Below are 26177 nucleotides of genomic sequence, written 5' to 3'. Positions count from 1 at the left end.
TGAAGTATGTTCCTAATAAACACATATCTGCCCAGAAAGCTGGAAATCATCTCGGATGAAGATGCAGTTGAAAGAAAACGTAAGTATCAAGTGCTTCCTGAGCACTAAGCTCTAAACAGAGTTAACAGAGAGGCAAAGAGAAGATTGACTTCTGCCATTATGAAGTTTAACTGGGCAGCTTCAGAGTTGGGAGATATTCTGCCTCCTCACAGGGTATATTCAGAACCAACACTGCCCTTTAATAGTGAAAAAAAGTGAGTGATATGCACTAATCTTATTTATTGCCACCTGTAGTAGGTTGAATAGTATCCCCTCAAATTTTGTGTCTGTCTAGGACCTATGAATATGACCTTATTTAGGAATAGGGTCTTTGCAGGTACAATCAAGTTAAGATGAGGTCATCCTGGATTACGGTGGATCTTAATCTAAGAATGGGGAAATCTGGACACAGAAACACAGGGAGAACACTGTGTTGACAGAGACAAAGGCCGCGGTGAGGCACCAACATGCCCAGGAATACCAAGGATTGCTGGCAATCACTTGAAGTTAGGAGAGGGGAACGGAACAGGTTCTTCGTCAGAAGAAACAAACCTTACTCTGCCAATACCTTGATTTTGGCCTTCTAGCTTCCAGAACTATGAGAGAATAAATTTCTGTTATTTTAAGACATCAAGTTTGCAATGACTTGTTTTGATAGCCCTAGGAAATTAATATATTACCCCAAAGGCTGTTGATATTACACTAATTACCTCAAACATAATTCTATGCAATAAAATATACTGGTCCTGGGGATAACTGGATATCCAGACTGAAAAGAATGAATATTGGTGTCTACCTCACACCATCCACAAAAATCAATTTCGGATGGATCATAGATCTAAATGTAAAGGATAAAATAATAAAGTTTCAGAAGAGAACACAGAATATCTAGGGGTAGGAAAATATTTCATAAGCTAGATTACATTAAAATTTAAATCTCATATTAATAAAAAATCATTAAGAGAGTAAAAAAGCAAGATGGAGTAGGAGAAGATATTTGCAAACATATATGACCAACAAAAGATTCATATCTAGGATATACACAGAACTCTCACAAATCAACAAGAAAAAGGCAGACAATTTAGCAGAAAAATAAGCAAAAGATGGGCATTTCACAAAAGAACATGTAATGGTCAATACATGTATCAAAAAGAAAATCATCTTCACATCAGTAGAAAAATGTAAATTAAAGTCAAAATTGCAGTACCACTATGCACCTATCCACATGGCTAAAAATGATTTAATATGAATGATAATTATCAGCAAAGATATAGAGCACCTAGAATTCTCATACACTGCTAAGTGTAAATTGGTACAACTTTGAAGAACTATTTGATAGTACAGTATTAACTATGCATGTGTTATGACTCAATAATCCCATTTCCAGACATATACCCCATAGAAATGCATAAAGACATTCATTGAAGACATCATAGCAGTGCTATTCATGATAGCTCCAAACTACAAATAACGCAAATGTCTATCAACAATAGGCGAACTGGTTAACTAATGGCCAATCTCTTTACTATACTAACACTAGAAAGTTGCTATTGGATTCTCTTTACTATACTAACACTAGAAAGTTGCTATTGGATTCTAAGTTTGCCCTAAAGAGATGAGTAAGCTATCTGCATACTTCTTGGAAAGGTACATAAATATTGTTTTAAAAAGTCATTATTAACATTTTAGATATAAAAAAGTCTCTTAAGTTGACAATTTCATTTTTAGGAGAACAATTAGATGTGGGTCAGTCACTTGAAACCTTAAATGTATGGTCTGCAAGCTTTTCAAAAGAATATGACAAGAAGAAAGCTTTAATTTTTCTAACAAAAGGTATCCTGGAAAGACGACGTTGCTAGGACACAAACTAATTTTACAAATAACAATATAACACAAAGAGAAGTCTTTGGAGTGAAATTAATCTGGGTTTGAATCTCAGCTTTATCATTTACTAGCTAAGTGACTTTAAAGAAGCTATTCCATCTCCTCGTTCATTTAATGAGGGTAGAAATATCTACCTTGGCATTGTGTGAGAATTAAATGAGGTAATCTACACTAAGCACTAAGCACGGTAGTGTGTAAAAGCACTCAAATGCATGTGTTTCTGGTGTGTTTCAATCATTTATTCACTCAACATTTACTGAGGGTCACTACAGGCCAGGTCATGTTCCAGGCACTGGTTTTTATTAAGGCTGCTAGCTGAAAGCCTTATGAAACAGAAAATGATAAAAATCTTAACCATTAGAAGAGACCTCAGAGAATCATCTAACTTAAGCATCTTGCTCATGGGTAGGGATGGGGTAATTTCTTTGGGGTCAGATCAGAAACTTTTAGGGGAGGAGAGCTTTTCAAGCTCCACACAGCCACTCTGCCCTGCATTCCCTCCACTCACTGAGAATCATGCAGGTGATGAGAGAACTGTTTACAGGAGATGCACGGTAAGGCAATAATAGAGGCAGAAAGAGGGTTGTTTTAAGAAATGATTTAATCCAACCCTTTCCTTTTACCAGTGAGAATACCAAAACCCCCAAAGACTTATTCTAATTCTTGGTCTAATACTATCTCCCTTTCCCTGAAAGCTGCCTTTTGCCTGGGTCCCTGGGAAATCTCACTAGTTTATAAAGCAAACTCTGTTGTCAAAATGCACTGATTCAGAGAATTAGATAAAAACAAATAATTTTTCACTCTCTTCCAAGCTTTTAAAGTCTCACTCAACAGTTTAATATTGAAAGTATCCAAAATAAGAACTATTACGATCAGGCAGTTGATATTAAGAAAGGTAAAATGTTCTCTAATACTAAGACTCCTTTAGTGCTTTGCAAAGAAACATATCCACCAGCATCATTATCCATTAGATAGTTATCAGCAAGAACTCTTAAACAGAATATTCTCAATACAAACATAACTGTCATTTTATAATGACCATTAGAAAATTAATGGGGAGATCTACTTTGTAAAAGGGCCTATTTCAAACATTCATCATGTAAAAATAAAACAGGATTTGAATAGAGAAATGTTATTCTCATGTGACCTCCTTTTGACAGTGGTGTCAAATGTCTGTATTTTGATATTCAAACAAGACCATATCATACGAAGCCTTTATCAGCTCTTTATCATAAGCAACATCTTGATTTTAAGTAAAGATTTCACAAGCAGAAAAGTGAAGAAAATGGAATTTAACTGGTTGCTTTTTCAGCCTATTACTGACTGAAAATGGAATGATGAATAATAATATTAAAGATAAACAGCAATAAGCTGGTAAAAAGGCAGACTTACCACCAGTCTTGAGGCCAGATCCATGTATCCCAGTTTTTCAAGGAGGTTATAGATGAGGCCTGTCTGAAACAGGGCTTCAGTGATGGGTGCAGTATGGTTCTCATTTCCAAGATAATTAATCAAATCAAAGGCCCTCTGGAGAGGTACCTTGCCTAGGCTAAAGGATAAAAGAACAGGAAAAGTAAATACGCAGAGACACACAGAAGAACTCTATGCATGCTAAGAGAGAAACTTAGGGTTAGATGGTGAGTCTTGAAGACCAAAAATTTAAGCTTACAGTGGCATTCTGTAAAGTTAAGCTAAATATGATTATCTCTGATTAAGTTAAAGTGGCCCAAGATTAAGGAAGCATTTCAAGAGAAAGATAAACAATAGTTCATTTTCTTTATTCCTAAGTCTCCTGTAAATTGCTACTAACTCAGCAAAAATATAATATCTTGGGTTAGAAAAGATGAATAGTACTAATTTTATTAATTAGTTATATTTGCCAGGAAAGAAAGTATAGCATAGACAGCATCTGAATTTTTTAAAAAATTTTATTTGTTGGTTTAATGGGAATTTGTTTTTCAAACTTGTTATGACAAGGTCTATTGTGAATTTACGGTGAGTAAATTTTTAAAATTAACCATTTTATAGAAATCATAGCAGCAATGGCTAAGATGACATAAGAAGGGTACTTCATAAAAAACGAGACAAAATGGAAATGTCCAGGGAGGTCAGAAGGAATACTCTTCTGACCTGAAGCGTTCCTGTGTTTCTAAGCCTATCATCAATCTAAATTGGTAATATGCTATTCAGATAATATCTTTACATGAAGTCACTGTCATCCTTGGTTTTGGGATTCTATAACACATGAGGTGGTTGGAGAGGCAAGCAGTACAGATAAGTGGCGCCAGCCATCAGAGATGTCCCTTAAAACCAATGCATAAGCACTAATTTTCATGTTTAAACCAACCAACTGCTGCTTGAAAATAATTATCTTATGCAATAAAATAAAGCCTGAACTCCCGTATCAGTTTAGTCAACAAAATATGCATCCTGTTTTTGATATCTAGTCTTGAATTACTATCAAATCCTGTTTCATTTAACTGTTCAGTATGTTTGCAGCTAATGTTTTATAAAGTCCCTGGAGGCAATGAACACATCTTGTATTTTCCCAATCCTCCAAAATGAATTGTACCAAGCAATACATGCTAGTTCTTTCAAACTGTTTTTCATATATGTTCTTTACATCAATGACACTTGTTAAAAAAAGAAAAAAAACTCAAACTAAGTATACTCTACCCTGCAAGTTCAAAGATGTTGTTGATAAGGTTGGCTCGGTCTTTGTCACTCAGAACATAAGGATTTATTTTCAACTGATTGATTAGAGCTTCCCAATCATCATCTGCATAGTGTACAATATAATAACCATTCATGTTTATATTCACTTTGACCCACAGCACTTCTTCTGTAAGATTGATGACACCTAATGGAAACCAAAAAATGAGAGATTGAGAGAGAAGACAATTGGACAAGAAAAAAAAAATTACATGAGTGCTTTGTTTCTAAGTTAGTTTATTTTTAACCGTTCTAGTAAGAAAAAAATGCCTGTCTCCAAGTACAGTTATTTTCATGTTAGTGAAGGTCAAGACATTCATTTAACAATTATTTATTTACTGTGCATTATTGGCTGTAAGCTAGGCGCTAGAAATCAAATGGTGAACAAGGTAGATATATCTCTGCTTTTAGAGATCTCACAGTCTAAAGTAACCAGGCAAGTACAATATCATACAAGCGCTATTGACAGAAAAAGAAAAGACAGCATTCAACGAATGCACATAGAAAAAATGCTTCACTCTCCTAGGGAAAGTTAGGAGCAATTTCTTGGAAGAAATGACATCTAAGTTGTCATTCTTCTAAGAGACCTCAAAATATTTAGGTGTTGGCCAAGTGAAGAAGATATAGTAGGAAACCTAAGTGCTCAAGGCCCAGAGAGAAAGTACACATGGTATCCATGCACTGAACTGGCTCCCAAGTTCATTGTGGCTAGAGGAGAGAGGGAGGGAGAAAGTAAAGGTGCAGGATGAGACAGCAGTGGAAGACAGTGAGAGAACTGTGTAAAATGTGTCCCATTTCGGCCTCTGTCCTTTGTCATGTTAGCGAAGGAAGAACAAACAAAGTCATTTAGAAAAGTCACATTATTTAAAGCTAGCAAAATAAACGTTAGGGAAGGCTTAAGATTACATACGAGACAAATAAGAAATAATTGGGTTAAAATAACAGGAAAGGCTAGGCACTTTTTGGGTCTCTACTATAAATGCTGAGAGAATTGTTAGAAATTTCTATGGAATTATGTCAACTAATGTACCAATAATGAAGCGCTAAGAGTTAACTGATCACAAAATATATGTATGAATTTTTAAAATCCTTAAAACTGCTAATGAAGAGATGTCTTTTAAAGTTGGCAACAAGGATGTAGACTTAATTATAATGGGGGTATGCTTCTAAGTATCTTGAGGTTTACTACTTTTAGAATATAAGCTATACAAGCTTACTATTTTGTTTACTGCTAACGCCTCAGCCCCTATAACTATGACCTAGCAGGTACTCCACAAATACCATTGAATTAGTGAGTGAATGAATAAATAATGACTATGTCACAATAAATAGTTTTAAATCAAGTCTAGATAAAGGTTTGTATATGCTTATCATATAATTTTTACCCCCTTTTAAAATAACAAATACTTAAAAAAAATTTTAATTGTAAGAAAAAGAAAAGTAGAGATAAGAATAATCTAAACTCAGACAATGATAGCATTCTGGAATGTACTTCTTGCCAAGTTTTTTTCTTGTTTTTAATATTTTATATGGCAGATCTATATGCATTTATTTTATCCTTTTTCACCTATCAGACCCCTCCACATTTTTCCATTGTCTTCATAAGCAGTGTTGAAATATCTTCATAATATTCCATTTCAAGTTTATCCAATCTATTTTGAACAATTTGGGCTGTTTTAAAATGGTCTCTATCATTATAATTCTGTAGTGAAACTTTTTTATATAAAATGCTTTATAAATATGTTTTCAACCTAAAGATTATATATTAGTACCTGAAGCCTTAGCTTAGGTACTAAGGGTTATATATTAGTACCTGATGCCTTAGGGTTTATCAACTTCAAAAACCTTAATTATTTAAATGTGTCAGATGCCCTTAATATCTTTGTTACTCCAATTATATTGATACTGAAAAAGATGTTTAAGATAAAAAAGACATTCTGATCATGTCTTAACAGGACATATAAGCTAAGCAGTCTTTCTTACTAACAAAGTTCCATACTTATTTCTGTTATATTGCTGATATAGCAACAGATGGGAAAGATCAATTAAATATGGTTTATTCCTTTTTTCGAGGGCAGAATGCAGTTTTAAGGGATACTTGTGATGGCAGCAGTGGCTGCTCCAAGTTGGAGCCATTTTTAGCAAACCTATGACTAAGGAAATTAACTTTATCATTAGCTAATCCAAAAATATCAATACTCTCCAGGTCACCAACACTATATCCTATGGAGCTTTTATCAAGAAAGAACCCTGGGGCTGGGTATGGTAGCTCACACCTATAATCCCAGCACTCTGAGAGACCAAGGCAGGAGGATCACTTGAGCCCAGGAGTTTGAGACCAGCCTGGACAACATAGGGAGACATCATTTTTACAAAAAATAAAAATTAGCCAGGCATGGTGACACATGTCTGTAGTCCCAGCTACTCAGGAGGCTGAGGGAGGAGTATCACTTGAGGTCAAGTATCACTAGGTCAAGGCTGCAGTGAGCTATGATTGTGCCACTGTACCTTAGCCTGGGTGACAGAGCAGCACTCTGCCTCTAATAAAAACAAAGGTAAAGAAAAGAAACAAAGAACCCCAGGAAGAAGGGCTACAGAGACCCAAATCTCCCTTGCCCATAAAAGGAGACAAGGAATGATAGCTATGACAATTGTTCCACTAGATGGATGCAGAAAACATTGAAATACATACAGAGTATCTTGGTTGATAAGCAACTTGCCATGTTGTAAACCTAGCCAAGTCCAGATGGTAAAGAGGAGGGACACAGCTGGGAATATACTTGAAATTATTACTGTCATCGAGATGACACAACGCAGTACAGCCAACAGCACAGACAGAGAGTTATCATTTAAAGAATCAACATTATTAGTCTCTTTCAGTTCTTCTGAATGATCCAGAATGGTGGACCTTAAAACCACAGGTATCGAAAAATAATAGCTTTGCACACAAGGGAAGTAACTACATCCTGCAGCTCAAATGTGGATGAGGCTACCCTCATATGTTTTTAATTTACTATAATCATTAACAGATTAACACTTCAATTTTCAGTCTATTGAGTAGCAAAAAAAGAGTGAGTGACTGCAATGTTAAATGGCAGAAGCCCAGATGAAGTAATCTAACAGTGATTTTTAAAAACCATTTGTCAAAGAGCTATGAAAATCAACTATTGTTTTACAAAAAAATTAAAGTTCTGAAACTAAAAATCATGTTTTTACTACAAAGTTACAAAATTTCCTGTAAGTTTGCTCCAGAGTAGCATCATACATGCTATTGAACTGTATCACTCCTGTTCAAAAGCATTCCCTTCTCTAATACCCCTTTCTTTCTCCTTTACTTTATCAGGGGAAAAAAAGGCAAGAGCAGAGAATGGCACATGATAAATTTTAATTACTATATGCCCTTCCTTCTTTCATCCTAATTACCTTTTCTTCCAATGACATATCTTTTACTTTCACAGCAGTATTTCTGATAGTGATATCCATTTGGAAACATGAATGTTTTGCATTAGATTTAATATGAAAATCTCCTATAGTTAAAGATCTTAGGTCTGAGTAAAATGTGGATAAGAGAGAGAGAGGGAGGAAGAAAGGGAAGAGGGAAACTTTTAAAAATATAATTTCCTCAATATATAGACTGGAAAAATGGCCCCATCAGCATTTCTTGTGCACAATAAATACTAATTGTTCAAAATTCATGTATGTGAGAAAAGGAGACAAATATATTAACCAAACATAACTCCTGTATACAACTGAACTAATGAACTAACCCAACAACCCTTGAATTAGAACACATGAAAATGTATTTAAAAAAGAAAGAAAATATATTAAAGATTTAACCAACCATCAAGCATCAAAATAATACACTATACTAAAGTATTACAGCATAAAAGAAGCCTGAAGTCACCCTCTCTGCTACCTTTCTTTTGAGAATAGAAAAAATAAAAATGCAGTTAAATTAAGAGTAATTCTCATCGGAGCATTAGGAACCAACAAGGCTCAACTGTCCTCAGGGTCAAACATAAGGACAAAAGTTTTCATGTGGACTCTCTAAACCTGAAATGGCAGGAATTAAAATAGCAGCAGCAGCAGCAGCAGCAAGGGAAATAACACAGCTGAGAAGAGGAAGTAACAGACACTACTTTCATCATATGTTGGCCCAGTTCCAGTTCTAGATTAAATCAATTATATTCTAGTGAATTCTGTATATTCCTCTTTACTAAGAAGAGGAAGGGAAAAAGAAAACATCATTTTATCAGGCTTTGCATGTTCTTTTCCTAGAAATTTTTATAGTGAGACTGGAGTTACTTCATTATGGACTAAAATTTACTAATTCATTAAGTTTTTGTGTGCCTACTGAGTACTAAAAGTGATTTACAGTGATTCATATAGCCATGATCACTACCGTCAATGGGGGAAATACCTAATATGAGGATAGATATGAGTGAACAGTACTTATGGTATATTATGAGTGGAGAAGTACAGAATGTTATTAAAAAACCTAAGTAGGGCATCTAACCTGACTTCAGGGGAGGAAAGGTCTCCTCGAGCAAGCAATGGCTGAGCTAAGATCTGAAGAATAAACAGGAGTAGGCCGAGGGAGTGAGGAGGCAAGAGTGTTCTTCAAGGAGAGAAAACAGCACATGCAAAGACCTAAAGAGGCAGTACGGTGTGTTTGCATTGCTGATAGAATTTTTGTGCGGCAAAAGCAGAGAATGCCAGGCAAGGGCCTAGAAGGCTAAAGAAGTAAAATATGAGCTAGTCTATGGGGCTAAACTCTCAAAAAGAGCTTAACAAGCTCAGAAGAAAACTGAGGTAAGGAGTAAAGAGGAGCCAGGTGCGGTGGCTCATGCCTGTAATCCCAACACTCTGGGAAGCCAAAGCAGGAGGATCACTTGGGGCCAGGGGTTTGAGATCAGCCTGGGCAACATAGTGAGGCCCTGTCTCTACAAAAAATACAAAAATTAAGCCAGGCATGGTGATATGTGCCTGTGGTCCTAGCTTCTTGGCAGGCTGAGGCAGGAGGATTGCATGAACCCACGGGTTTGAGGCTGCAGTGGGCTATGATATTGTCACTGCACTTCAGCCTGGGCAACAGAGCAAGACTCCAACTCAAAACAAACAAACAAACAAACAAAAACCAAACAAACAAAAAACCAAATAAAATATTTCTTATTGCCCAATTATTTCTAATAGCACTAAAAATTAATATACTGTCAGAAAGTTTGCAAAATTTCCTTATTAGTTTCTTGCGAATACTCCAGCCATGTTTTGGCTGTGCTGCAGGATATAGGGAGACGGGGTTATTTGTTCTCTTTTGGGTCAGAGACTATCCTTTTAGGGCTCATTCAAAGTTAGAGTTCTGTTTACTCAAAGACAGTAGCAATTCCTTGCACTCCCAGCTATGCTGTCAAAGATATGATGATGTTACCTACTACCACTAGGATTTTAAATAATTAGATTGTTGCTGCTTTAACATTCCACTATGGTCAAACTGCAATGAAACTGGCACATGTATTTCAGGTGGCATTATCAACTGTAACTAGACAATAAAAGGGTGATTTAGTTATATGTACCAAATCACAAAAGGTAATGCAGTTTTCATTTTTGAAAACCATTCCTTAAAAAATTTCATATAATGGAAAAACCTTTAAGATTTGAAATATTTAATTAAGGCAATATTTTATAACAACAAATGGTGAATCAAGTAGGTTAAAAAAAGGTAAGATACAGAAATCATATATATATATAAAAATTTTGACTACAAATATTTATTAAAAATGACTGTAAACAAATAATCATAAGAATAGTTTTGATGGTAATATTATTTTTTCTCCATTTTCCAGGTTTTATGTAATATAGATACATTATAGCATTGTTCTAGGTGCTTCATATAAATGAGCTCTTTTAATCCTCACCACAACTACATAAAGTAAGTATAATTACTATATCTTTTGTACAGCTGAGGGAATGAGGCTCACATAACTCGCCTAAAATCATATAAGTGATCAATGGTAGTGCTAAGAATTGAACCAGGCAGTCTCCAAAGTCCCATTCTCTTACCCCTAAGCTACACTCACCCCTCAAAAATATAGGCTTTGACACCAGATCCAAATTCAAACGAGAAATTTTCCCTTTTCATCAATCCAAAGCATCACTAACGCATACTACAGAACCCAAGAGCCTTGTGTTTCTTTAGGATGTAAATTAAGAGGAAGATATGTGGTGTGACATTCATAGTGGTATTTAACAAATGGCCCTAAACTACGTTTCAATTGCTTTTCATATTGTAGGTCAGCATACACCATGTTTATATTTTACTGTTTCCCTCCACCTTGCTATCGTAGTTTCTTCCCCCATTTTCTTGTTCCCCAAAACATATGCTGTCTTCAGGGCATATTGAAATAACCATTTACTCTAAATCCGATCATGAATCAACCTCAATTATGCACACAAATCATTTAGGGTGTATCTCGTTAAAATGCAGTTGCCCCAGCCCAACCCAAGACAGCAGACAGCAGAGTATACTTTAAGAAACCCCTCTTATTTTGTAACAAAATATTAATCTTGAATATAAAAACATGGCATTCGCTATTTTCTTTCAGGAATGCCAGTACATTCTCTGCAAATTTTTGTACCTTATTTCACATAGCTAAAGCCAGTTTTGTGCATGATATACAGAATCAATCTCACGTTAGTCACATCTGGTATATGCAACTCATAAAATCAATTCAGAGAGTGTCCACATGGGCAAGTGTAATCTTATATATGCACTCTGATCCAATTTTTAAAATTATGCCATTTCCAATCAGAACTGTCATTATAGTCAAACCTGATTTCTTATCCAGTAGTGATACCGACTGATATTTTGAATAATTTCTTCCTTCAGTGACATAGGATAGTGGAATATGCCACAGGTAGCTGTAAAGAGAAAATATTGGAAAATTACTATTATTTCAGTTAGTTACATATGATTTGTTGGTTTTCTTTTTTTAAAAAAAATTGGTAGGAAGGTTAACTTTGTTAAGCTATTCCTAGGAAGGGATAATCTTGTTAGGTTTCATAAGAACTTATGATCACTGAGGGTGCAAAAGAGATGGCATGAAAAGAAAGAGGGCATGTACCTTGTATCTGAAGGCTGAATTTCAGGCTTCATATTTAAAAAGAATCTCTCTTGTTGTATAAAAAGTTGCTTTCCTTTCTTTTGAACAGTCACTAAAGGAAATCCTTTCTGCAGGGTCCAGGTTTTCATCATTCTCTTTACATCTAGTGTTTGGTTTGTGACCTATAAAATGTATATACATAAAACTCTTTTTCCTTAAAAATAAAAATTGGTTTAAAAAAATTTAATTTTAATTTATCTGTACGCTTCCCTCTTTTCCTACCATCTATAAAGAATACATTTAATGTTAACATAAAAAAGAAACAGGAATGTTGAATTTACACCACTAATCTAGGTAAATGAGCAACTGCTAAAAGGAATGTAACCTGGAACAGAGCTAAGTGATAGCTAAGGGAGTGAGGGAGGCACTAGGTTGAGAAGCCGCACATGTATCAACCAACTAAGAGTTCATTAAAATCCCTAAATTCATCAATATTAAAATCCCTAAGAAGGTATAAGTATTCTTTCAAATCACAATACTATCATCTAGAAGATATGAATAATGATATATTCACCTCCATAATGATATATCACCTCCATAATGATATATCCACCTCCATAATGATAGTCTCTTAGGACCTAATACTGTGGGAGTGCCAGGGAGCAGCGGCAGCAGCAGAAGAATGACATATGAACAGGTCAGTTGCCTTAAGTCTTTCTCAAAAACAGAGGTAAACTACTTTGGTGGTCACAGACCTTCTTTCCCAGAAAATATATGAAGTTATCTATAAAATCTAGAACCTAGTGTCAGAGCTTTGCAGACCCTCTAAGGCCCAAAGCCCCTAAGACATCTAGTATCAATAACTAAGAAGCAATTTTTGAACAACAGCCTCTTTAAAGCAGGTGGTTAAACTTAGGATTCAAATTATTTTTCTAGATTATATATGAATTTGAATTGTAAGCAACAAAGTCATGATGTACCTAAATTGATAAAATCACTCTACTACAGCAGGCCTTACCTCAATCACCATATGCCCATTTATTTATAGCACAAAAGGATGGAGCAAATCTTCCCATTTTAATTAATCTTATATTTATCATGGCTCTAACCTATTTATTTCTGAACCAGAGAATTAGAAGAAAATAAGCTTGCCTAAAATCAAGATGCTTTTGGGTGTCGAAGCAGTATTGAAGTGAAGAAGCCAATGCATAATTTGATGTGGATGCTGAAAAACCTGAGGATACTGTTAGGAACTAGTTTGGGAAAGAAAAACACCATGATGCAAAAGTTGCAGTCAATGAGAAAGGCAGAAATATGTTCTAAATGCCAACAGATAAGACGGTAAGTATAAAGTAAACAATGTGGCTTTCAAATGAAATGCTACTATATCAGAGGAATAAAACAATGATTTGGGAACAACTGTTAGGTAATAAGTTCTCAAAGAGAATTCAGAGAGTAGGGAAGATATATCTTCTGGGCAAAAGATTAACAGTTAGAAAATATCAGGATTCAGATGAGGCAAAGAAGCAGAAAGAATGTATGAGAAAGATCCAGAGCAGGGGTTCCTAACCTAGAGTCAATAAAACTTTGAAACTCTGTGTGATGTTCTGCACATATGTGGTTTTTCTGAGTAATATGGCCAGAACTTTCATCAAATTTCCAAATAAGTCTGCGATCTGATCTTTCCTTTTTTTTTTTTTTTTTTGAGACAGTCTTGCTCTCTCACCCAGGCTGGAGTACAATGGTGCAGTCTTGGCTCACTGCAACCTCTGCTTCCCAGATTCAAATGATTCTCCTGCCTCAGCCTCCCAAGTAGCTGAGAATACAGGTGCGTGCCACCACGTTGGCTAATTTTTGTGTTTTTAGTGAAGACGGGGTTTCACCATATTGGCCAGGTTGGTCTTGAAACTCCTGATCTCATGATCTGCCTGTCTTGGCCTCCTAAAGTGCTGGGATTACAGGCGTGAGCCACCACGCCCAGTCAAGTCTGTGATCTTTTAAAGCATTACGACCCATCAATCTAAATCAGGGTAACAAACGCAAATGCTTATAAGGGTTTTGCAGTCAGCATACATGCATGAAGCAGCCCGGGTTCATGTGCTGCTTTGAAGTGTAACTTCTACATAATTACATTTTTTGCTAGAATATTTCCAGGAATGACAAAATTCCAACAGCAAAACCATCCAAGGGTAATATGCAGTCAGCTTGTGAAGTATCATCTACTCTGGAGGAACAGTCCAGAGTTCCTCTGGAGGAACAAAGGCAAGAGATTCATAGAGCAGAGTACAGAATCACTCAAAGGAGGCAGAAAAACTAAAAAACGGTAAGGATAGGAAAAGAAATTTTTGAAAAAAAAAGTCAAATAATAAAAATATAGTAATATTCATTAATATGGAGAAGACAACTTTCCTACAAAATAGGAATAGAAATTAAGGTACAGAAAAAAAAAAAAAAAAAAAAAACTGGCTACCCAAGTCCACACACATTTTTCCCAACAACTAAGAACAGCATTCTCATTTCTTGACATAAAATTCAGTGCTCCATTCATAAATATTTATATAGCAAGCTCCATCCCCCTCTTTCTTAAATAACTATGCTTTGTACCACAGATTAACTTACACACATGCTAAAGAGTATAAATAGACGAACTCGTCTCTTTTTACTGAGCTAAATAAATTACCCAGGTCACTTACCTCATTAAAACTATCCCACAGATCATCACTCTGAATGGATGCATAGCTGTGATTATGCAGGTAAAGGACAACAGCATGTTGAAACACATCTTCACTAAGGTAAGTTTTCAGCATCAACAAGAGAGAAGCTCCCTACTCAAAAAAAAGGTGAGGAAAAAGAAAATAATAGAATACTATAGATTATCAAATTGGGAATCTAAAATTCAAACTATAGTCATTCTAAAAATTTACTTCCATATGTAGAACTTAGTTATAATACACTGCTACTTAGTCTGCTATAACTAGATGTGGACTGTGTTCAACTATCTTAACATTGTTTTAAAGGATTTGAAAAAGAATTAATGAGTAGATTCCCATGTGCACTATTCTAACCAGGAGCCAGTCCGTGTGGTCCATTGGTATACTCACTGCTTCAGTGTTAGTGTTGAAAAGCTAAGTATTTATAAATACATTTTAATAGAAAAACATGGCAAATTTTCTGTGGCATCCACACCTCCATCCCCAGTGCTTAAATTACCCATTGAATTCATGAGCACAGACTGCTGGAGACACAATAAATTGGCAAGGCTCTCAAAAGACTCCCTGCTAGGTATGTCATTAATTTCTTATTTTAGTATATTGTGTTGCGAAGTAACCAGAATCTCTTTTCTTCCTGCAGAGTCACTTCAACTGCTTGGAACTAACAAATGTATAGGGCAGCAAGCATACTATTAAGGTCACACTACATCCATTGATATACATGTCATCCTTCCCAATCCTGAAATAAGCACCGCCTCCTCTGTGAAGCCCTTCCTGGTTTGAAATAGAAATCACATTTCTCCATCTTCAATACAGTTTATTTGGCATCCTGTCTCTGTTACACATTTATTTCCTCATCTACGCTGTCAGCTAACTGAGAGGAAAAAGTGAAAACTCAACTCCAATGACTAAAACAATGCCCACTACATGGTAGGCACTCTAGTAGTTTTTGAATGAATTTCACTTTTGATTAAAATGTAGTAATGTCAAGATTCTTGTACAAATACTAAATTATTACCTATTACTCATTTCTATATCACGCTTCATAGCTATTACTTGTTCTATAAATGTAAGTACTCATTGTTGTCCCCAACAGTCTTTTCTCTTCTGCATCACCAACTTTCCCCTCCATACTGTAACATGCCCATTAACAAAACAAAAACGACGTAACATTCCTAATTTTAAACAAATGAAAGGCTCTCTACCTTTCCCTAACTTCACCTTGCTCCGGTTATGGTGCTATTTTTTGGTAGTAAAACTCCCCAAAGGGGTTGTCCTCAATTTGCCATCCCCATTTGCTCTCTTTCCATGTTCTCTTGAGCCATCTTCTAATCATCACTCTACTGGAAGTATTTTTTATTTTTATTTTTTGAGATGAAGTCTCACTCTTGTCACCCAGGCTGGAGTGCAATGGCGCGATCTCCGCTCACTACAACCTCCGCCTCCTGGGTTCAAGCGATTCTCCTGCTTCAGCCTCCTGCGTAGCTGGGATTACAGGCACCACCACCAAGCACACCTAATTTTTGTATTTTTAGTAGAGACGGGGTTTCACCATGTTGGCCAGGCTGTTCTTGAACTCCTGACCTCAGGTGATCCACTCACCTCGACCTCCCAAAGTGCTGGGATTACAGGCATGAGCTACCATGCCCAGCCGGAAGTATTTTTATCAAGGTCACTGGTAAACTTCCTGGTGCCATACAAATGTGAATTCTCAGGTTCATCTTATCCATCTATTGATAGCATTTGATATAAGTGATCACCCGCTCCTCCTTGAGAGCTGCAGGACACTACTCTTGATTCTCTCCCTATCCACTGGCCATCCTTCTCAGTCTCTTCTACTGAATCCTCCTCATCTTCCAATGAGGGAAGTGTGTTCTGGCATCTGATCTTTGGACCCCTTTTCTCTGTCTAAATTTCCTTCCTAGTTAATCTCCCAACTCCAAGGTTTCCATAATTGATCCCCTAATGTATATCTCTAACCAGACTTCCTCCCCCTTGAATTTCAGACCCATATCCAACTGCCTGCATAGTATCTCCATTTGGATGTCTAATCCATATCTCATACTCACTCAGAAATTGAAGTTTCTTCCCCCTTCTTTCCCTAAACCTACTTCTAAAGTCTTCTCCATTTCAGCAAATGACAACTCCATTTTTCCAGTTATTCAGGTAAAAATCTTAAAGTTACCCTGACCCCTCCTTCTTGTATTTCATATCTAATCTGTGAGCAAATTCTACTGTATCAATCTTTAAAATACATTCTAAGTCCAGTTGTAACTCCATCACCTTCACAACTTCCACCCTTGTCCAGGTCACCATTGTCTCGCCATCCATCTATTACAATAATTTCCTAACTAGTCCTCTTAACTCCATGTACTATTGAAGACTAGAGTGATCTTTTACAAAATAAGCCATATCATGGTACTTCCCTGATCAAATCACTTTTCATTTCACTTAGAATAAAATCAAAGTCCTTACCATGGCTTAGCAGACCCTATAATAATCTGGCCTCTTACAATCCCTCTAACTTCAACTGCTACTTTCTCCTCTGCTTCCTCTACTCCAGATAACATTGGATCCTTGCTGGTGCTTGAACATGCAAGCAATCTTTTATCTCAATCTCATCTCTCTCTCAATCTCATATCTCATGTGAGAGTCCCCAAGACCAGTTCCAGGTTTGATGATGCACTAGAAGGATTCACAGAACTCAGCATATAGTCATACTCACTGCTATGATTTATTACTGTGAAAAGATATGAAGTAAAATCAGCTAAGAAAAAAGGTGCATGGGGCAAAGTCCAGAGGAAAACAGGCACAAACTTCCAAGTCCTCTCCCAGTGAAGTCACGCAGGATGCACTTAATTCCTCCAGAAAGTTGTGACAACATGTGTGAAATACCATCTAACAGGGATGATCATTAGAGATTCAGCACCCAGGTTGTTTACTGTGGGCTAGTCACAGAGGTACCTTCTGCCTAGTACATACCAAAACTCTAGATACCCAGAAGGAAAGCAGATTTTCAGCATAAACTACATTGTTTAGGCACAGTGAGCCACTCTTATCATGCAATAGTGGGAACTTTCCCAAAACCCAAGTTCCCACATGCCACCCAAGGGTCAACCTTGCAAGCAGATCTTTCAAAGGATAGCAGTCTCAGGCTTCCTACATTAACTCTTTTCTGCACACAAGCACTACACATTGGTTATTTCCTCTGCCTGGAATATTCTTCCCCAAGAAAACCACATTTCTCATGCCTTAGGTGGTGTTCAAATGTCACCATACAGAAGGTCTTCTCAACTATATTATATTAAAAACATCATTTCCTTTGTCATTCTCATTTCCCTTATCATGCTTTATTTTCATATTAACACCTATTACTTAACACGATACCTACTTATTCATTCATTTGTATACTGTCAGTCTCTATCTTTGACCCCTGAAATGGAAACTTCACAAAAAGAGAAAGTCCACCTTCTTCCCTGATATAACTCCAGCACCTAGAACAATGGCTGGTACATGGTTAGTACTTGTAAGATTTGCTAAATGAATGAAATCTTGCAAGGCAACCTGCATCAGAATTAGGCTTGATGATTATAAAGGCCAAACAGAATATGTCTGGTAAACGTATTTCCCTACTGGTGCTTACCTTCTTGTACACAATACTGATAAGTTATCCAGTATCCCACTTCTCTTAATTACACAGAATATTTGCCAATGACAACTCCTTCCCGACTCTGAAACAAGTAGTTACCATATTGACAGGGGTTGACTATGATATGGAAACTACATGTTCAGAAGACACTGAATTCTGGGTTTAGAGGGTTAGGGTCAGAAGCAGACAGAGCTCTATTATGACTCTGTTCTGTTATTATATACTGAACTTATAGCATTTTAAGCAGGTTTTCAAATCCTGAAATAATTGCTCTAACTTTGGTATAATAGAACCTCAAGTTTTAAATTTTCTTTATTGACAGGTCCACTATGGGCTTCAAAAATCACACCAGTAGCTCTAATTAGAATAGATTTAATATAGGTAACTGAACTCCTGATTTTCTTGTTTATTAATAGTACCTGTACAATAATTCTTGTCAGTCAGGTTTGAACCTGAAAAACATTGCTACCTCTTTCTTTACTGGCCTTACCCTGTCACTAATACTTTAAGTACTTTCCCTGCCCAGTATTTTTTATACCCATTGTTTTCTTTCCACCCTTACCAGCACTCCTCATTTCAAACTTTTACCATTTCATGCCTGGACTTTAGCAGCAATTTCCTGACTTTACGTTTCTTCCCACTTAAATCTACTTTATAAACTGAAACCAATTTACTTTTCCTAAATAGTAACTTTAATCAAGTCATTCCTCTGTTCAAAAGTCTTTTCAAGCTTCCTATTGCATAGGAAAAAATAATTCCTTATGGTATCCAGAGCCTTCTACAACTGGGCCCTATTCAACTTTCTCTTCTTTTCCCTCTTCTCGTGTGGCTTCCACTGTGGTCAAACACTGACTCTCTGAAAAAAACATTACTAAGTACTTCATTTTCTTTGTAGAGCTCATTGCTCCATTCCTGCCCTACCCTATACTTCGCATTCTTCTTTCTTCTTTACCTATATTTTAATTATTTAGGTCAACTCAATTCCCATTTTCCTCCCAAAAGTTTCTCTTCGTTATCCTAGGCAAAAATTCTGTCCCACTAGCACATATTACCTCTTTTATTGCTCCACAAGTACCAAATCACCTGAACTTTCAGCTACTTGACATAGACTGTATCTCACACATTTTGTGTATTTTCTTCTCTATCTTATCTGACAGCCATAACATTCATTCCTCCCCACAACATAAATGTGAATGACACTGTTATCCCTATTCTTCCATTCTCTGACCTATGGTGATCCAAATGGGGTTAACATTCTGCTTTTTCTTTACCTCAAAACCCAGGGTGTGTGTTTCAGATTCTGAAATCTATCTTCAATTCTTAAAAATCTCTTTTTGCTTACTTGTTTTGGCAATCCTGACTTGAGAGCATACCTCAATTCTGAGTAACACAGCCAAGAGCTTGCTTAGGACCTTCCCCGAACATATTCTACCTATAGATCTGGAGAGTAAACTGACTTTAAAAGATGCAGTGCTATAAGATCTGGTTAACTGTCTGGAATACTAGTCATACAACTTAAGCGTTAGAGAAAGAAAAAAAACTCACAAAAAAGTTAAGGCCAAGATTTATATAGAAGCAAACATTTTATAGTTTACCATTAATACCTGAAAAAAATTTAATTTTAAAATAATCTAAGTCACGCAGCTTGCTCACATATGAAATTTTAAACCCACTCCAGCTACCTTTTTGTTCACAGCAATACCTTAAAATAGGAAAGAGAATCAAACATTTCTTCAATTTGTTCTGAAGACTGAACAGATGATGATATCGGATGAGATGAATTTAAGGAATCTTTCTTCATGGTTTTAAATCGAGCATCTAAGAAATCTTCATACTGTCAAAAAATGAAAAGATTAGAATATCACAAGTAGTATCAAATGCAAAAGTATAGTAATTATTTGTATGAATTAGACTAATTAGTATGTAAGATCATTAGGAAAAAAATGACCAGTGTCACTAAACTTCAGGATATAAGCTTTCAAAAATGTAGGAAGATTGTAACCTTTATGAGTATTCCTTAAATTTAAAGATACAATTATAACCTGGCCACATTAAAATTAGCATTTCCTAAACAACAGCGTATGGGAAAATCGAGAATCTATTACCAAAGTAAACAAATGCCAACTCTGGGTATCCAAGATGAATATTCTAAAAATGTTAGCATATTTTTTTTTTTTTAAATGAAACCTGAAATTTAAAAAGAGAAAAAACAAAAACTGGTCCTTATGCTGATTTCTCATATATGGTCTAGAATTTCTACAAAGAAAATATACATTTCCCTTAACTGAGGTCCGTTTTAAATAAAATATAACTCTTAAACAGAAATAATTCTTTAAGAGCTCAGCAGACGAGTTCCCCTAGAACATGTATTAGACGTTTTTACACATTCTGGGCACCACCAAGTGGTCAAACTGTGTATCTCATTGCTTACGTAGCATACATGGATTTAGAATATCTTTCTTAGTATTCTAGCTACCACTTGATATTAATATCAATTAATTTCCCCTACCACTTGAAATTTTTCAATAAGCCCTATCTAAAATTTCAAATCAAAAGCTCTAAAAGCACTTCTGTTTTAAAAGCCATCTTGGATCATAACATCAGGAAGTTTAATAGAAAGTCAAACAATTTGGGGGTTGGAAGGTATCTTTACACTCTCCCACCTATTGTTTGAATTACCTTGACAGTATCTGTCATATCATGGCCTAGTGTGTCTGAATATCCCTAAGTCCTGAAAATATTTCCCAAGAGTCTAATACCATAGTGAAACCACTATTATACTTCTCTGTACTGAAATGGTATTCCTAATCTTTGGAAAAAGGCATAAAATGTGGTTTGTACCTTAAAAAGGGCAAATTTTATTTGTACCAAGCTATATATAACTATTACAAGAATGTACACAGTGATAACAGAGAAACAGTATTACTACAAAATGTTTTAATTTTTTATTTAATTTTTACACAGGATAAAAAAGTTTAATTTTGCAAAAAGGACTTTGCAACTTTAAATTCCTGCGAACAGAAGAACTACAGCTGTTTAAAAGAAAATGTTGCAAAACAATTTAAAATGTTCATCTTAATGACAAAAATGTAAAGTAATCTTATATAATTTCAGTTTTCAATGAAACACATCAATAAATAATAGCATCACTTTCCTGTCAAATCTCAAAAGGTATAGATACCAATAACCAAGGTCAAGTTTGGCATACCTTCCTAGAAACAATTTTCATTACTCCAGATGCACTGAAAATGTGACTTGACTATTTTTCCTCCTAGCATTCATAGTAGGCCAAAGAAACCCTGTACTTACACTAGAAAGCTCTTTGAATATTTTTTCCAAAGAGAAATACTCCATGAAAGTGGCAAAACCTTCATTTAGCCATAGATCATTCCACCACTTCATTGTTACCAGATTGCCAAACCACTGGGGGAGAGAAAACAATTAACCCATAGGATATTTACAGTCTCAGGAATTTTTTAAATAATTGGCTGAAGTGTCATAGTAATCACTTATAACTTGATTACAATATCTTAAAAATATACTGGTATTATAGTTAAAACAAACTATATTCAAATTAATTTAAAATTTACAAAAATTATATAAATTTACATTAAAACTAAAATAAAAATTTTAATCTTTTACCTTAACTGAATGGGAAACAAGCAAGCAAGGTTATTAGCATATTTATCAATTTAACATGCAATATAGCATGAATATAGGGAAATAAAAACCTTTTTTGGCCACCTCATGAAGTGAGATTTCCTAGATAATGACATTTTTCTACCTTCTAATATCAAGTTAGTAAGATTATTTTCCATTGTGTCTACAACCATCCATGACAACTAAAAAGTCTCTATATGAGAGATTTTCCTGTAGTCAGAAAGCCTATATTTTGTTTCTCCTCAGTTGCCCAAATTGAAGACAGTATTTGCATGATTCAAAACAGAATTCAAACAACATTCCTTAAGAAAGCTGACATATACAGGCTGGGCATGGTGGCTAACACCTGTAATCCCAGTGCTTTGCGGGGGCAAGGCAGGAGGATTGCTTAAGGCCAGGAGTTCAAGCCAGCATGGGCAACATAGCGAGACTCTGTCTCTACAAAAAAATTAAGCCAGGCATGGTGATGCATGCCTGTGGTCCTAGCTACTTGGGAGGATGAGGTGGGAAGATCAGTTGAGCCCAAGAGTTCAAAATTGCAGTGAGCTATGATCATGCCACTGCATTCCAGCCTGGGTGACAGAGTGAGACCTTGTTTCATTAAAAAAAAAAAAAAAAAAAAAAAAAAAAAAAATCTGGCATATATATAAACAAATGAAGTCAGACAGATATTTAAATATTTTCTTCTATGAGGTAGTAAGAAGAAAAGAAGGAAAAAAAAATAATAAGAGATTCTCCTTAAAAAGTGTATCTAAAAAAAATCCTTAAAATGAAAAGTAGTTATAAGGTATGTAATTTGGTCTGTGTGGTCTTGGGCTTATCTCAAATCAGCAGCAAAAGGACAAGGTTACTGCATAAAACAAAACACCTTTCAGAATTACAATAACATATTTTTCTAAGATATTATCTTAAAACCTGTTTCAGAGGAAGATGATTTCTAAGTCCTAAAGAGGAAGTAACAGAGAAATACTCCCAAATGGTGATGAGTGGCTTTAGAAATAACAGACCTAGAGGAGATCCCCCAAAAGACATCTTATCTATATGATCTTTTTTTTTTTTTTTGAGATGGAGTCTCTCTCTGTTGCCAGGCAGGAGTGCACTGGTGCAACCTCGGCTCACTGCAACATCCACCTCCCGGGTTCAAGTGATTCTTTTGCCTTTGCCTCCCAGGTAAGTGGGATTACAGGTATGTACCACCATGCCCAGCTAATTTTTGTATTTTTAGTAGAGATGGGGTTTCACCATGTTAGCCAGGATGGTCTTGATCTCCTGACCTCGTGATCCGCCTGCTGCTGCCTCCCAAAGTGCTGGGATTACAGGCGTGAGCCACTGCATCTGGCCCATGACCTATTTTTAAAGCAAATAAGAACGTGCTCATATGCCAGCTTGTCATGAAGTCTTCACAAGGGCTAGATTCATATAAGGTGTTTGATGTAGGATATAAGCTGACCAGAATACATCCTATTCATATACTGAAACTGTGATGACATCACCCAAACCATACCCAATGCTAGTTAAGCACCTCTTCCAGGGCACAATAGAGACAAAGTGTTAGGGAAGAATGGGGGTGTTATGTACCCATATAATTTTCTTTCTCTTCATGGGACAAACAGTCCCTTTGCCATTTTCTCAGAAACCCCCTCTCCAAAATTAACAGAGAACCCCGTTCTGGCAGGGGATGAAAAAAAAAAAAAAAAAAAATCCAGCCCTGACAGCTACAGTTTGAGTTGTCAGAAGGGTGCAACTTAGGGAAAGAGATTCTTCCCCAAAATGTTATACTGGGCAATGGGCATTTGTCATAGGTGATGCAGCTGTGTATTACTGGGGGGGAGAAGAGATCTTGAAGAGATAGTGGCTCTTCATGGCCCAGTGCTGCCACTTATTAGCTGTATGACTTATGGCAAGCCATTTATTTGAACTGAGTCTCAGTTTTCACATCTGTAAAATGTGATTAATACCCACCTTAGAGAAGTTGTGAAGTAAGACAGATGTAAAAATGCTTTAACTTGTAAAGTCCTATACAAACATCTGATAGAATTTTCATTTGAAAATGAAGTTTGTGTTTAAAAAGCATCTTTCTATTATAAAAGAAGGCAATACTTAAAAAAAAAGAATTATTAGCATCTAAGTGCTAACAATAACTCCAGGACATGAAGTAGACCACAGGTGTGATATATAACAGCCTTGGTTGCTAATACCTGGTGAGCCAGTTCATGAGCAATGATTTTAGTCACCAGTTTTCTATCCGCCATTGAAGAAGTGTTATTGTCATACAAAAGCGTCTCCTCTCGGAAGGTGAGCAAACCCCAATTTTCCATTGCTCCTGCTTCAAAGTCAGGAATAGCCACCAAATCTGGACATAACAGGAAATAAGTGATCAACTTTCCCTCATCTTAGGCATTTTCTACTCAAAGTATTTTATTCAATGGTTTATCACTGTGAAAGCCATGAATTCTTTTTATACTTCTAATAAACGGAATCTTCCTTATTCTAACTCTATATGCTCCCTACCCACATGTCAGCTGAGGAAGACCTGTTCAAACCCTTTTAGAGTCACTGTTCCACTCTCCCTTGGTGAAGAAAGAGATGCCTAATTCCTTTACAATCAATCAGCTTCCCAGAGCAAGAAGGACAAAGTTCACGGCCAATACTCTGCTCTCCAGGACTAGCTCCATGTTGAACAGTACTGAAATGTTCTTGCTTTACTGAGCTCCCATTACTCAGTTTTTATTATTTAAATTGGGTATTTCTTGGAAGTTAGAATTAGTCAAATTGCAGACTAAGCCCTAAGCAAATTCCCATTTATACAGCACCTTTTTAGTAGCCCTATAAACTTAAGTGTTTTAAGCTCCAACTTCAGATATATTCATGAAATCTAAATAATATTAACAAATACAAACAATTTTTAAAGCATTAATAATGGTTTTTGGTTTTCTCTGCAAACAACTTGGGCAGAACCTCTTTCTAAAAAACATTCACAAAATAAATCTAGGTTCTAATTATAACAAAAATCAGAGACACTATTTGATTCTTACCCAATTTCTTAAGTGGGTACTGAATTTCAAAGTAGTTTTGATAAAACTCAAGAAGCTTCACAGTTGTTTCCAAGGCATAGTGAACTTGACCAATCTTTTCTGGCACAGCATATATAGAAACCTAAAGGGAAACATTATGTATGATGTAAGGACAGGTACAATTAAAATGGCATGATACTCAAGTAGCACTGTCAAGACTAACATATCTGAAAATTCTATAGAATTGTATGAGATCTTTCTGGATAGAAACACTCGCTTATGGTTACTTTAGCCCCCACAGCAAGTCCCTTCCACACATACAACATTGTTGAAAAAATTTACTGATCCTACCCCCCGCTTTTTTTAAGCTAGCAACATCCAAAGTAACTACTTTAGGTCATCTTATAGCAATTTATAAGTATTTGCCTATTTAATTCTATGATACTCTTCTCTTCCTCTCCCCTTACTTGTAGCTGCCCTTCCTTACTTATGAGGTAAAAAGATTGAGAGTTATCTGAAAGACAAAACTAAATTTTCATCCTTTCAGGACCTATCACCGTGCCTGGCATCTAGCAGGTACTCAACACTGAGGAGTCACATCTTATGATGGAGTTAGTTCTAAAGTTAACATGTAAGGCATAAATTGCACATTTGAAATTATCCTGGAAAAACCAATAGAGACCAACATATTCTCTTTCAGTAAGTATGGCACAGTCAGTTTATCTTCTAGTGCTTGGGACAGTTTAACTTTTTTTTTCAGTTGTTGGCTTTTTTTTAAGGATCATGTTATAAAAATATATATATTATGCAGAGAGACACTTGTGTTACGAGTTGTATACAGAACTAAAACCAACTAAGGGAACAACAGTTTCATGTCTCCCACTGCCCATTCATTCCAGGGTGCATACTAAGAGAGAAAGCAGATGGAATCATCTTTATTATTTAAATTGCAATTCTTGCTCACTCTCTTTTTTTTTTTGGCTAAATGAATAAATTAAACACATATGATGTGACAAACTATGAACATCTTATTCAGTAAGTATTAAAAGGCAAGTGCTAAACAGCCATGTTCAAAGCAATGGGTTTTACAAAACAATACTTATTCTTTTCCAATTGATTTTAAAAAGCCCTCTTTATTCACCTGGAAAAGTGGGATGTAGATTAGACACAGCAGAAAAATAAAAACCTCAAAATGAAGATCTCAACGGGTGGAAAATGTAAACTTTTTGAACAATTCATAATTTGGAAAAAGCACATTGGTGAACTCTAACTCCAATTTTGGTTTCTCATTAAACATATGGAAAAATGCTCAACATCACTAATGATCAGGGAGATGCAAATCAAAACCACAATGTGATACCACCTTACTCCTGGCAAGAATTGCCATAAGCAAAAAAATCAGAAAATA

The 26177-nt window shown here is 35.8% G+C and overlaps 1 protein-coding gene across 2 annotated transcripts in view; it reads right to left on the bottom strand.

The window, feature by feature from the left end:
- LNPEP (leucyl and cystinyl aminopeptidase) overlaps positions 1-26177 on the bottom strand; it is a 105993-nt gene that overhangs the window by 18528 nt on the left and 61288 nt on the right. For both annotated transcript variants that reach the window (XM_025387272.1, XM_025387273.1), the window contains exons 5-13: positions 24791-24911; positions 23954-24108; positions 21405-21518; positions 19798-19929; positions 14429-14560; positions 11757-11917; positions 11465-11553; positions 4600-4783; positions 3316-3472 (exon numbers count right to left, since the gene is read on the bottom strand). In XM_025387272.1, the coding sequence (XP_025243057.1) occupies positions 3316-3472; positions 4600-4783; positions 11465-11553; positions 11757-11917; positions 14429-14560; positions 19798-19929; positions 21405-21518; positions 23954-24108; positions 24791-24911 (1245 nt within the window). The remainder of the gene's footprint in view (positions 1-3315; positions 3473-4599; positions 4784-11464; positions 11554-11756; positions 11918-14428; positions 14561-19797; positions 19930-21404; positions 21519-23953; positions 24109-24790; positions 24912-26177) is intronic.

Source organism: Theropithecus gelada, chromosome 6 (genome assembly GCF_003255815.1).
Source record: "Theropithecus gelada isolate Dixy chromosome 6, Tgel_1.0, whole genome shotgun sequence".
Taxonomy (NCBI): Eukaryota; Metazoa; Chordata; class Mammalia; order Primates; family Cercopithecidae; genus Theropithecus; species Theropithecus gelada.
Note: the sequence above shows the minus strand (reverse complement) of the source record. Positions and strands in the feature narration are given on the sequence as shown.